The sequence below is a fragment of the Hypanus sabinus genome, chromosome 5, assembly GCF_030144855.1.
Source record: "Hypanus sabinus isolate sHypSab1 chromosome 5, sHypSab1.hap1, whole genome shotgun sequence".
Classification (NCBI taxonomy): domain Eukaryota; kingdom Metazoa; phylum Chordata; class Chondrichthyes; order Myliobatiformes; family Dasyatidae; genus Hypanus; species Hypanus sabinus.
In genome coordinates, this window is record NC_082710.1 from 8,289,847 (window position 1) to 8,304,514 (window position 14,668).

At 41.4% G+C, this 14,668-nt stretch overlaps 1 protein-coding gene across 12 annotated transcripts in view; it reads left to right on the forward strand.

Moving 5' to 3' along the window:
* mef2cb (myocyte enhancer factor 2cb) overlaps positions 1 to 14,668 on the forward strand; it is a 287,805-nt gene that overhangs the window by 222,801 nt on the left and 50,336 nt on the right. For all 12 annotated transcript variants that reach the window (XM_059969348.1, XM_059969342.1, XM_059969345.1 and 9 more), the window contains 2 exons: positions 7,856 to 8,042; positions 11,596 to 11,646. In XM_059969348.1, the coding sequence (XP_059825331.1) occupies positions 7,856 to 8,042; positions 11,596 to 11,646 (238 nt within the window). The remainder of the gene's footprint in view (positions 1 to 7,855; positions 8,043 to 11,595; positions 11,647 to 14,668) is intronic.

Sequence of the window (14,668 nt, forward strand, 5' to 3'; positions counted from 1 at the left end):
ATGGGGAGAGGGCAGGAATGGGGTACTGATTGTGTATGATCAGCCATGATCACAGTGAATGGCGGTGCTGGCTAGAAGGGCTGAATGGCCTACTCCTGCACCTACTGTCTATTGTCTATATGCATATAGTGGGAAGAACGAGTAAGCGGTACAGTAAAGGGTTAACAGTTGATGTCTGAGTGACGACCCTTCAGCAGTGTCAGGCTGGGAGATTCATTAATCCCACAGGCTGAGGGAAGAAGCTATTACCCAGTCCTGTTGCTTCTACATGCCCTGGGGCAAAGAGATTGAGGGATGAGTGTTATCTTTAAAGAGAAGAATGCATCATGAGATTCATACAGTTCAGTTCATTGCTGTGGTACATACAGGTTGTACAAGGTAAAACAATAACAGAGTGCAGAATATAGTATAACAGTTACAGAGAAGGTGCAGTGCAGGTAGACAATAAAGTACAAGGTCATAAGAGGTAGATATGAACCCATCCTATTGTACTAAGGGTCCCTTCAGAATCTGATAACGGCAGGGTAGAGCTTGATGCTACATGCATTCAGGCTTTTTGCATCTTCTGCCCAATGGGAGGGGGAGGTGACAGGTTATCCTAGGTGAGTGGCATCTGGTTTACCAAGGCAGGTAGAAGCATGGCCTTTCTATGATATGCTGAGCTGTCCTCACAACTCTTTGCAGTTTCTTGCCATAACAGGCAGAGGAGTTGCTACACCAAGCTGTGACACATTGGGGTGATATGGTGAGAATCAAAACTGAAAATTAATTATTGTATAAACAATAAGTCAATACCACAAAGTTAAACTGCGATGGTTGTCAGAGGTTTGTGAGTGGGAATAACTGAAAGATTTTGCACCATAGTACTGTGTAAAAGTCTTAGGTTCATATATATAGCCATTTAAATTGTAATAAATATAAACTACAATAATATATATAAAAATAAATAGGTATGCAAGAAAAAATACTGAGGTAGTGTTCATGGGTTCATTGTCCATTCAGAAATCTGATAGCAGAGGGGAAGAAGTTGTTCCTGAAACATGAAGTGTGTGTCCTCAGGCTCCTGTACCTCCTCCCTGATGGCAGCAAATGAGAAGAGGGCATGTCCTAGGTAATGGGGGTCCTTGATAATGAATGCTGCCTTTTCGGAACATTGCCTTTTGAAGGTGTCCTAGATGCTGGGGAACCTAGTACCCATGATGGAACTGGTGGAGCTTACAACTTTCTGCAGCTTCCTCCGATCCTCTGCAGTCTCCACTCCATACCAAATGGTGATGTAACCAATTAGAATGCATCTGTAGACATTTGTGAGTGTCTTTGGTGACATACCAAATTCCCCCAAACTCCTAATGAAATATAGCCACCATCATACCTTCTTTGTAACTGCACCAATATGTTGAGTCCAGGATAGATCGTAAGAGATATTGAAACCCAGAAACCTGAAATTTCTCACCCTTTCCACTGCTGCTGAGATACTGAGTAATCTTTCATCTGTGTCTCTTAAAAAAGTGAGTTTTCTCATTTAGAAGCCCTGTGGAATATTGCAGCATGAGGAAATTTACTGATCCTTTAGTGCCCTTGAATTATTATTATTATAACCAGGGCAGGCCTTACACAGTGAATAGGAGGGCACAGAGGAGTGTGGTGGAAGAAAGGGATCTGGCAGTACAGATCCATAGTTCAGTGAAGTGGCAGCACAGTTGATAGAATCATAAAGAACATTTTTGGCACATCGACCTTCATAAATCCAAGTACTGAGTACAGAAGATAGGATGTTATGTGGAAGTTGTGTAAGACATTGCTGAGGCCTAATTTGAAGTATTGCGTGCAGTTTTGGTCACCTGCCTACAGGAAAGATGTAAATAAGGTTAAAAGAGTACAGAGAAAATTTACAAGGGTGTCGCTAGATCTAAAGGACCTAAGTTGTATGGAAAGATTGAATAGGTTAGGACTTTATTCCTTGGAACATAGAAGACTGAGAGAAGATTTGATAGAGGTATACAAAATTATTCGGGATATAGATATAAATGCAACCAGGCTTCATCCACTGCGGTTGGGTGAGACTACAGAGGTCATGGGTTAAGGATGAAAGATAAAAAATTTAAGAACATGAGGGGGAATCTTCTTCACTCAGAGGGTGTTGAGAATATGGAATAAGCTGTCAACGTAAGTGGTACATGCAAGCTCGATTTCAAAGTTTAAGAGAAGTTTGGATAGGTACATGGATAGTAGGTATGTGGAGGGCTGAGGTTTCAGTGCAGGTTGATGGGAGTAGGCAGTTTAAATGGCTCGGCACAGACTAGATGGGCTGAAGGGCCTGTTTCTGTGCTGTACTTTTCTATGACTCTAACTTGTTACACTTCATTTGGGTTTTATGTGCTAAAATAAATGCCTCTTAGTGCACATGTGCAATCTTTATATTTCATAATGTCACACAATATATTTGCTTCTCATCAGGTCCATTTCATTTTCATGTTAAGGTTTTATGACCTGCTGTTTTGAGATTAACTGTGTCATCTGCAAAATTGAGTTTATAATTCCAGCCTCAATCAGGTGATTAATAAAATGGGATATTCACACGGAGGTAATGCTATTATAACAGCACCCGGGTAAGCTCAACTGGTGTCTGTAAAGAGACCTGAGCCACATGGTTTTCCTCCGGGTGCTCCGCTTCCCCACCCACAGTCCAAAGACATACCAGTTAGTAGATTAATTGGTCACGTGGGTGTAATTGGGCAGCATGGGCTCATTGGGCCAGAAGAGCCTGTTACTGTGCTGTATCTGAATAAATAAACATAAATAAATTAACATTTTAATTCCCTGTTGCATAATTAGTTGCTATTCTTCATCTGGTGATGTATTAAAGGTAGACTATAACATAAAGCTATGAAATTTCTTAATGTAGTCAATGGCCATTTCCAATAATAAGCAACTCGGGCTAATGTAGAGCAGCATTAGTGTCACCAGGTCCCTCACCTCCAACGTCTGGGCAGTGATACCTTTGATCAAAGAGCCAGATGAAACTGCCATATAAACATTATCAGTGCAAGAGCAGGCAGAGACTGGGTAACCTCAAAGTTCAAAGTCAATTTATTATCAAAGTGTGTAAATGTCACCATATACAACCCTGAGATTCATTTTGCGGCAATCACAGTAAATACAAGAAACGCAATAGCATCAATGAAAGACCGCACCCAACAGGAAGGTCAGATAACCAATGTGCAAAAGACAACAAACTGTGACAACAGAAAAGAAAGAGATAAAAACAATTATCATAATAAATAAATAATAAATATCAAGGGCGAGGTGAAGAGCCCTTGAAAGTGGATGTGGGAACAGTTCAGTGATGATGTGAGTGAAGTTACCCACTCTGGTTCAAGAGCCTGATGGGTTAGGGTAATAACTGTTCCTGAATTTGGTGGTGTGAGTCCTGAGCCTCCTTCCTAATGGCAGCAGCAAGAAGGGAGAATGGACTGGAGGGTGGGGTCCTTGATGATCGATGCTGCTTTCCTGCGACAGAGCTCCATGTAGATGTGGGGAGGGCTTTACCCATGATGGACTGGGCTGTATCCACTACGTTTTGTAGATATGTATAAAGAGAAATTTATACCTGTTAGAAATTACTGTATATTAGTTATTTAAGTACTTAAAAATTGAGTTCCATTACTATGTTCCATTCTTGTCTGTACACATAAATTAAGGCATTACTGTTATCCTATTTCAAGTTATTTTTAGACTCTCAGATAATTAATTTGTATATTATGGACATCAGAAAGATTGTTTTTGTGTGCCAATAGGAATGAAAAATATGTCAGCTCTGCTCCAAGCTGGATTTGGTAACCCCAATATTGACAAAAATGAGCTTGAATCGTCCTGCAAAGCTTGAAGCCAGAAATCTCATATAGGGCAGCAGTCTGAAAACTGTTTAGCTTGCCCACAGACGGGAAATGTGCTTGGAGATCATGCTGACACCAACTAATTAGTTTGCACTGATAGCTACAATGAGTGGTGGGCATTTTGTGGGAGTTCTCCTCTGCCTCAGAGGGGGTAATGAATGTCAGTGCAAGGGTAAAAGTGCCGGTGATGCCCTTGCTGTAAGGTTAGTGGCAGCTCTAAATTTCAGAACAGGTCTTACTAACTTCTGCCCTCAAGAACTCCAAAGAGCCCACACTGCGATGCAGGGAAAATAGCAAGGCCAGAGTGACCAGCAGCTCCAAGCTGCTACATCACCAGCCCCAAAGACCTGCACTTATATAGCACCTGCCTCTTCATTCTACAGAGCCTGCAGCTAGCTGTGACGCTCAAGTAGATAGTAGGCTGTGGCATATGCTTTCAGGTATGCCTTGATGATCGTATCCAGAATTCTATTTTGGGATGAGTTCATTTCCTAAAGGAGGTGCAAGCTAGAGCTATTTTTGAGCTTCCTGACCATCTGCCCTGATGATGGCAAGGAATGTCACGATGATATCTTGCTGCTGCTGCATCAGTTTTAGGACTGCTGAGAGTGATGTGTGTGCTGTTGCAGGGTGGGGGGGGGGGGGGAGAATGCGAAGTTCCCAGGATTTTTGTTGGAATTTTTGGGAAGCAACCTCTGGAGTGTAAGGGCAGCACAGGAATGTAGTGGTTAGTGCATCACTTCACAGAAGTGAGCTTAAAGATCGGGCTTCGATTTCCTGCCAAGCTCTAGTAGGGAGCTTATACTGTATGGGTCCTCTGCATGTTCCAATTCCTTCCCACGTTACAAAGGTGGACTGTACAGGCTGCTAGCTTAATTGGTCGCATGAGTGTAGTTGGGCTGTGCTGGCGAAAAGGGCATGTTACTATGTTGTACCTTTAATCAATTAAATAAATGTTAAGTTATAACTTAGAAAAGTGTTGGTGCCAGAAGCGCGGCAAAGCTCAGCACAATCCTCGATGGTTTGATTTGATGCAAACGGTGCATCTTGCTGTATGTTTTGTTGTACACACGTCAAGTAAAACTGATCTTTAACTCTTTATCTTTCAAGCCAACAGCAGAGAAATGTCGTGCTTGCCCCAGTGCGTCTGTGCCAAACATTGAGCAGTCAACTACACAAATTCAGAATCAGGTTTGGTAACACACACAAAATGCTGGAGGGACTCAACAGGCCAGGCAGCATCTAGGAAAAGAGTACAGTCGACATTTCGGGCTGAGCCCTGCTGAAGAGTACATCGACTGTACTCTTTTCCATAGATACTGCCTGGCCTGCTGAGTTCCTCCAGCATTTTGTGTGTGTTGCTCAGATTTCCAGCATCTACAGATTTTCTCGTTTGCGATCAGGTTTAATATCGCAGGCACATGTCATGAAATTACTAAAGTACTGTGTAAAATTCTGAGGCACTCAATCTATATATATAGTCCCTAAGACTTATGCACAGTACTGTATATTAAAAAAAATTAAATTAAGCCACCTCAAAAGAAGAGGAAAGAAATAGTGAGGAAGTGTTCCATGTCCATTTAGAAATCTGATGAAGGGGAAAAAGCTGTTCTTGAAATGTTGAGTCTGCATCTTCTTCCTGATGATAGAAATGAGAAGAGGGCATGTCCTCATGATTAGGGTCCTCGATGATAGATGTCACCTTCTTGAGGCATCACCTTCTGGAACTGTAATCAATGCCTTGTTTAGTCCTCCTCACATTCCCATCAACTGCCAGGAAAGTAAATAAATTAACCCTGCTGAGGGATTGTGAAAGACATGCACGAGATAGTGCCATTCTCCCAGTCCCTTCTCCCCATGAGATAATGCCATTCTCACAGTCCCTTCTCCCCATGAGATAATGCCATTCTCACAGTCCCTTCTCCCCATGTGATAGTGCCATTCTCCCAGTCCCTTCTCCCCATGAGATAATGCCATTCTCACAGTCCCTTCTCCCCATGAGATAATGCCATTCTCACAGTCCCTTCTCCCCATGAGATAATGCCATTCTCACAGTCCCTTCTCCCCATGTGATAGTGCCATTCTCCCAGTCCCTTCTCCCCATGAGATAATGCCATTCTCACAGTCCCTTCTCCCCATGTGATAGTGCCATTCTCCCAGTCCCTTCTCCCCATGAGATAATGCCATTCTCCCAGTCCCTTCTCCCCATGAGATAATGCCATTCTCACAGTCCCTTCTCCCCATGAGATAATGCCACTCTCACAGTCCCTTCTCCCCATGAGATAATGCCATTCTCCTAGTCCCTTCTCCCCGTGAGATAATGCCATTCTCACAGTCCCTTCTCCCCATGAGATAATGCCATTCTTACAGTCCCTTCTCCCCATGAGATAATGCCATTCTCCCAGTCCCTTCTCCCCATGAGATAATGCTATTCTCCCAGTCCCTTCTCCCCATGAGATAGTGCCATTCTGACAGTCCCTTCTCCCCATGAGATAATGCCATTCTCACAGTCCCTTCTCCCCATGAGATAATGCCACTCTCACAGTCCCTTCTCCCCATGAGATAATGCTAGTCCCTTTTCCCTACTTATTAACTGTACAGAGCGCCATCATCTATTGGTATTTTTGTATCACCTAGACAGGGAGCAAACACCCAAAGTGGTAGGCTTAGGGAGGTTAAAATTTGAGGTTATTTGAGTTACTGGCAATCTTCTCTGAACTCTCATTATCAAGGCGTTTTCACGCACAAACTGCTACTCATTGGATTTGTTTTTTGTTTGCTTTTGCACCATAGTCTGTAAACTCTGGAGATTGCTGTGCATGAAAATCCCAGGAGATCAGCTGTTCCTGAGATACTCAAACCACCCCATCTGGCACCAACAATCATTCCATGATCAAAGTTACTTAGCTCACATTTCGTCCCCATCCTGATGTTTGGTCTGAACAACAACTTGACCATGTCTACATGATTTTATGCATTGAGTTGCTGCCACGTTGATTGGCTGATTAGACATTTGCAATAACGAGTAGGTGTACGGGTGTACCTACTAAAGTGGCCACTGAATCTACAGTGAAATGCATCATTTGTCATCAGTGACCGACGCAGTCCAAGGATGTGCTGGGGGCAGCTGGCAAGTGTCACTGTACTTCTGGCACCAGCATAGCATGCCCGCAACTTACTGGACCCAACCCATATGCCTCTGGAATGTGGGAGGAATCTGAAGCACTTGGAAATTCCATGCAGTATGGTGAAGAACGTATATACTCCTTTATAGACAGCGGTGGGATTCGAACCCCAAACTTACAGCTGGCATTGTTTAATATCTTTGAAAATTTTTGAAAGCATATTAAGATCAGTGTATGCAATTTATATTGGATGCCGCAGGCCTGTTTCACTTACTTGGTGGTATGACAGGCAGTCTGGGAGCTGTGTGGCCTTGTTTGTAGGGCTCTTACCTGCTGCTGCAGTCCAGGATAGAGAGGCTGGTAGCTTGGCATTCAAGCACAGTTGGGGCTGGCTTCGTCCATCTGTGCTGCTCTGCGGTTTTTGATCAGTGGAATGACAGGCTGGGTTGCAGTATCTGTGCACTGGCAGGACAATCAATTTGCAGGACATGGTACTCAGTTTTGGACTAAACGTGTTTTTTTTTTGCTGTGGGGGTTTTTTTGCTCGCTATTTTGAACGTACTGTGTATGTTTTGCACGTTGGCCCCAGAGGAACACTGTTTCATTCGGCTGTATCCATATACGGTTGAATAATAGTTAAACTTGAATATGATTTCATTTGATTAATCATTACCTCTTATTGGGATAAAAGCAATATTCAAACAATGGAAAACTATTAAAGTGAAGCTGTAGTGGTGAAAAAAATTAAACTGAGATTTTAACTATCCATGACTAACTAAGATTAGAACTAATTCAAGGTTATTTATAACTTTGATTATTCTTTCTGTTGTGCAGGCTGTTCCTCCACCTAACTTTGAGATGCCGGTATCTATCCCAGTGTCCAACCAAAACAGCCTGGTCTACAGCAGCCCGGGGAGCTCACTGGGTAACCATAATCTTATGCCGCTGGGCCATCCATCTCTGCAGAGGAACAGCATGTCTCCTGGAGTGACACAACGGCCGCCAAGCGCTGGAAACGCAGGTAAAACTCACCAACTTTCGTGCTAAATCATTGCCTAGTAAAACAAAGTCTGTATTGTTTTTATGATAAGCATCTGTTATATTGCTTGTAGTTGGCACATTAAGGGTGCCTTTTACATCCCGTATTGAATACAGAAAGGAATTGTATCCCCCTGATTATAAAGAGAAGCAGAAACAATTTACTGAGAGCACAGCGTTCTATATTTATAGTTCCTTATTGGCAACTTTTGGAAGGTTTCATTTACTGAAAAATCGCAGTGATAAGTCAAGGCTCACAATGCAAGAACACTGCCAAGGTTACAAAGAATGAAGAGGAGATAAATTATGAAACAAAAACAAGATTGAATACTGTAAGCAAAGTCAAAGTAATTTTCAAACCTACCATATACTACCTTAAATTAATTTTCTTTTAAGCATTTACAGGAAAATAAATAAATAGATACAGTTTATAAAAAACTATACATAAACAAAGACTGATGAACAACCAAAGTAAAAAAAAGGCAAATTGTGCAAATATAAAAAATATATAATACTTAGAACATGAGTTATCATGTCTTTGAAAGTGAGTCTGTAGGTTGTGGAATCTGATCAGGACTGAGGTGAGTGAAGTTATCCACACTGGTTCAGGAGCCTGATGGTTGCTGGGTCGTAATTGTCCTAAACCTAACTCTCAAGAATAAGAGTGCACCTTTCAGAAAACTGGAATATATCACAAAAGATTAGAATTTAAATGGAAACACTGTGGGACGACAGGAGAGGATGACAGACGGGTTGAGTAGAAATCACCCGGAAGGAATTGTGAGGGCACAGTAGCATAGACCCATGTTCAATTCCATCCACTGCCTGTAAGGAGCTTGTATGTTCTCTCCGTGACCATGTGGGTTTCCTCCCCCAGTCCAAAGAGGTACCGGTCAGCAGGCTAATTGGCCACTGTAATCTGTCCTGTGATTAGGGTAGGGTTAAATCAGGGGTTGCTGGGTAGCATGGCTTGAAGAGTTGAAAGCGCCTGTTCTGTGATGTACCAATCAACCAATCAAAACGACCCATAAGATGCTGAAAAGAAAAAGAGAGGATAACAACCAATGATGTAGACACAAGACGTTTGAAGGCAGATTGAGACAGATGAAAGAAATAAAAGAAATGTGGAAAAAGAACATGTAAGTGGGTGAAGTCAAAAGGCAGCTTAAAGCACTGATAAGTGTTAGAGCCCCTAAAGGCGCAGAAACATTGTCAACGAGGCAATGGCTCAGACTCACTCCGATAGTTTTCCATCAGCGGAGGCATTCCTCCCAGAGTTACTCCTTACTCATAGGACCTAATTGCTGTTTCCCTCTAGGCTGGGGAATGTAATATTCTGTTAATGTAACAGATGCACAGTGATTTACCCAGTCACATAACGCATTGCACCTGATATTTGATGCATCAGTTATGTTAATTATCAAAGGAAAATCAATTGCGAGGGATGTAAAAGTGGTATCAAAACCAATAACTGAGGTTGGATGCATTTGGAGTGTCTTATGTAGTCATCAGGGTTTGATCTGTTGCATGAAATTATTGGACTTATTCCATAAAAGAAAATCTTAAACACAAGAGGTGCTGCAGATGCTGGAAATCCAGATCAACACACACAAAATGCTGGAGGAACTCAGCAGGTCAGGCAGCATCTGTGCAGAGGAATAAACAGCGGATGTTTCATTCCCTATGAAAGGTCTTGGCACGAAACATCGACTGTTTGTTCCTCTCCGTAGATGCTGTCTGACCTGCTAAATTCCTCCAGTGTTTTTTTATGTGCTGCTAAAAGAATATCTGTCTTTTTGTTTGTTCAGAACCACAGTGGCACTGAGTAAACCACTGTACTCAAAAAAACTGTTATTGAAATCCTTCTGCTGCTCAGAGAGGCAAAGCATAATTCAATCTGTCACCCTTCATGTGCTTGTCATTTACTAATGGGCACAGACTTTGCTGCCCTCTAGTGTTTTTAACAGGAATATTTATTCTACTCCTGAATAACAAATTGATAGAATACAAAATATTAGCACCCCCGGGATTAAAAATATTGTTGTCCTTGACAGGGAAGTATGAAACACTGCCATTTTTCTCTTTTTGTCTAATAAAGAAATTCTTACTTTCTTTGTACAAACATTTAAAATTGCAAATTACTGAGTTCCTCCAGCATTTTGAGGGAGTTGCTCACAATTTACAGCATCTGCTTAATTTCTTGTGTTTAAGGTTTTCTTTTATGGATCAAGTGCAATAATTATATAAACAAATTAAACTCTAATGGCACATAAAACATTTTTGTAAAATTTTAAATGGATGCTTGTCATGGGACATCATTCTGATTGGTTGCATCCCCATTTGATATGGAGGGAGCGACTGCACAGGATTGCAAGAAGCTGCAGAAGGTTGTTAATTCAGCCAGCTTCATTATGGACACTGCTCTCCCCAGTACTGAGGACATCCTCAGAAGGTGATGCCCCTAAAGTCAGCATTCATCATTAAGGTGAGGCATCACCCAGGACGGCATGGTAGTGTAGTGGAGGACACAACCCTTTATAGTACCAGCAACCTGGGTTCAGTTCCCCGCGCTGCCTGTAAGGAATTTGTAAGTTAACCCCCATGACCACTTGGGTTTCCTCCGGGTGCTCTGGTTTCTTCCCACAGTCCAAAATCGTACCGGTTTGTAGATTAATCGGTTGTTGTAAATTGTCCCGTGATTAGGTTAGGGTTAAATTGGGAGTACGACTCAAAGGGCCGGAAGGGGTTACTCCACGCTGTATCTCAATGAATAAATCAATGCCCTCTTTTCATTGCTGCCATCAAGGAGAGAGTACAAGAGCATGAAGACACACACTCAGCGTTTTAGGAACAGCTTCTTCCCCTCTGCCATCAGGCTTCTGAATGGACAATGAACACCACCTCATTGTTTTTTGGCTCTCTTTTTGCACTACTTAATTAATTTTTAAAATATATTTCTTATTGTAATTTTTTGATATATTTTATGTATTACAATGTACTGCTGCTGCAAAACAGCAGATTTCATGACATACGCCGGTGATATTAAAGCTGATTCTGATTCTGATTAGTTCTCCAGTAGACTTTAGATCAGAGGTTCCCAGCCTTTTTTATGCCATGGACCCCTACCATTAGCTGAGGTCTGAGGACCCAGGGTTGCAAACCCCTGCTTTAGAACAGTATCAGTAGCTGGAAATAACATAAAGGCATGAGCTTCACAAATACATGTAACCAGCCACACATGGAAAGAGCATGACACATGTAGTATTTGATAGGACTATTCATACCTTGCACATCAAAAACAAATAACAAATTACCTCATAGCAGACAAAGATTTCCTCAGTGTCCTGTGTTTTGAAAAAGCATAAACCCCTTTTAGTTGGAGCAGACTATTGCTCAGAATACACAAAGGAAATCTTCCCCATGTTGATAGTGCTTTATATTATGTGTTTTTCTAATCACCAGTTTTCGCTTGGGCCTGCTGTAAAATATGTTTTCCTGTTATTGTTCATAATCAGACCCTACACTTTCAATTTTAGGTGGCCTCTTGGGTGGGGACCTTGCAACAACTGGTGCAGGCACCAGTGCAGGTACGTCACCGTTAACTCGGCCAATGTTTGGTTCATCTGAAATTGTGACCTGTTTGTTAGTGTGTCTATAGTAAATAAAATAGACAGAGTTCGAGTGTTATTCATTATTTTTACATTTATTGTCTACTCCTGATTGTCTGTAAGACTGTAAGACTTAAGAGCAGAATTAGGCCATTCAGCCCATCGTCTGCTTTGCCATTCCAACGACTGATTTATTATCTCTCTCAACTTCATTCTCCTACCTTCCCTCCGTAACTTTTGACACCCTTACTAATCAAGAACATACCACCCTCTGCTTTAAATATGCCCAATCACTTGACTTCCACAGCCTATCATGGCATTGAGTTACACAGATTCACCATCCTCTGACTTAAGAAATTCCTCCTCCTTTGATTCTGAGGCTGTGCCCTCTGGTCCTCAATTTCCCCACTTTGGCAGGAAACCTCTTCTTCACGTCCACTCAGTCTATGCCTTTCAATATTCAATAGGTTTCAATGAGATTCCCCTTCCCTCCCCACTCATCTTTCTATACACTAGCAAATACAGACCCAGAACCATTAAATGCTCCTTATTAACCCTTTCATTCCCAGACTCATTCTCATGATCCTCTTCTGGATCCTCTCCATTGCCAGCACATACTTTGTCTGGCCAATGACTTATAAAGCCTCAGCATTGCATCCTTGCTTTTATATTCTAGACCTCTTGAAATCAATGCCAACATTGCATTTGCCTTCCTTACCATCGACTCAACCTGCAAATTAACCTTCAGGGAATCCTGTGCAAGGGTTCCCAAGCCTTTTTGCACCTATGATTTCTGAATTTGCTCCTCATTTAGAAAACAGTTTCTCCCTTTATGGGAAGAGAGCATGTCCTGGATGGTAGGACTCCTTGATGATGGATGCTGCTTGCAGCCTTCTGCTAGCTTCAAATTAATCATTACTGAGACTAGCCTGGTTTTTGAATGCATTTAAAAATTTACTTGAATTTAAATTTGTCAGCAGTCATTGTAAGACTTGGTTGCTTATACAGTAACTCAAACAGCTCCCAAGCCCGTGCTTCAGATTACTGATCTGCTTGTAACACAGTGGCATGTATCAGAATAGATATGCATATCACCACAAAGTAGTAGTTTGGCTAAAACTCAACTCTGTTAAGTAACTGATCTTATTGCATGCTGATGGAAGCAACTGAATAATTTATTTTCCACTGCTGTCAGTTACCATTGATTTCCATTGAGACACTTGCTCTTTAACTAAAAAAAAATGTCTTTTGATGGAACACTGGAGAAAATCCCTACATGTTCGATCAAGAAAGGAGGGGGACAGGATGCAGGAAATTATAATTTAACATAGCCAATAGTTAGGTAAACATCTGTTGTTGGGAATATGCTGGAATCTGTTAATGAGGCATTAGCAGGACATTTTGGAAAAATTGTGAGACAATAAAACAGGCATACTGTGGTCACCCATTTCAATTCGACTTCAGGATTGTTTAATGTCATTTCCTGTAGACCATTGTAAACTAGAACAAAATTATCTGGATCTGATGCTGCACAAAAAAAAACGCTCAGTGAGATAAAGAACACAATAATAAAATAAATATTAATACATAAGATAGCTATGTACCTAGATTAATTTTATATCCATAAAGTGACGCTAGGCACAGGAGTGTCTGTAGATAAAGTGACTCTGAAAGGAAATGATAAAGTAGTAGTAATTGTGAGTGTGAAGTTAGTGGGTGGAGGTGTTGATCAGCTTTACTGCATGGGAAAAGTAACTATCTTTGAGTCTGGTGGTCCTGGTGTGGATGTTATGTAGCCTCCTCCCTGATGGAAGTGGGACAAACAGTCCACGAGCAGGGTGGGTGGGATCCTTCTTGATATTTCATTATTCATGCTCTTTCGTAAATAGTGAAAGAACTGCCCAAATAATTAGATGAAAGGTGAATGAGCAGCTACACTTGCAGACTACCCCCTGTGTATCCTTGGTATGTGCAAAATTATTTAATTTTTATTATTCAAGATTACTTAAGGTCATTTGCCATACGTAATTATAAAGGAGAATTGTTACTCTAGGTCCAATGCAGCACAAAAAATAAACACAGTAAGATAGATAAAGAACACATTAATAATTTTAAAAACATGATAGATAAATAAATATACATAAGTTAGCTTAAGTAGGTAGTTTGATGCTGGCATGGATGCTATGTAGCCTCCTCAATGGGATTGTGACAAGAAGTCCATGAGCAGGGTGGGTGGGATCCTACATGATGTTCCTGGGCCTTTTCCAGCACCTTTCCTTATATGCGTTCTTGATGATGGGTAGGCTAGTACCGCCAATGCATTGGGCAGTTTCAAATACCCATTGTAGAGCCTTCCTGTCTCTGCAGTGATACAGATTGTTAGGATGCTCTCTCTACTGTGCATCTGTAGAATGACGTGTGTATAGATGTTCCCATTCCCATTCCGACATGTCAGTCCATGGCCTCCTCTACTGCCATGATGAGGTCACACTCAGGTTAGAGAAGCAACACCTTATATTCTGTCTGGGTAGCATCAAATCAAAAAGTGTTTTTAAAGCTAAGATTTCAACAGGAGTTCAAACTAAATTTATAACCAGAATACAGATATGTCACCATATACTACCCTGAGGTTTGTTCACAGTAAGGCAAAGAAATACAATAGAATCAATGAAAAAATACTAATGAACAACCAATGTGCAGAAGAAGACAAGCTGTGCAAATACAAAAATAACTAGATAACGAAGTAATAAATAATTAATCCTATTAAGTGAATGGCAGAGCCAGACTGGCGGTGTCATTGGTTTATTCTGCTTTTCTGTTCTGTCCTCTTTGTGTGACTTTCCACATTTTATCCAATATATTGATAATTTTGACACCTCTTTAAAGCAGGGGACCCCAACATGGGGTCCATGGATCCCTCGGTTAATAGCAAGGTTCATTGGCATAAAAAAGATTGGGAAGCCCTGTTTTAAAGATGGGATGGCAAGATTTTCAATTTTTT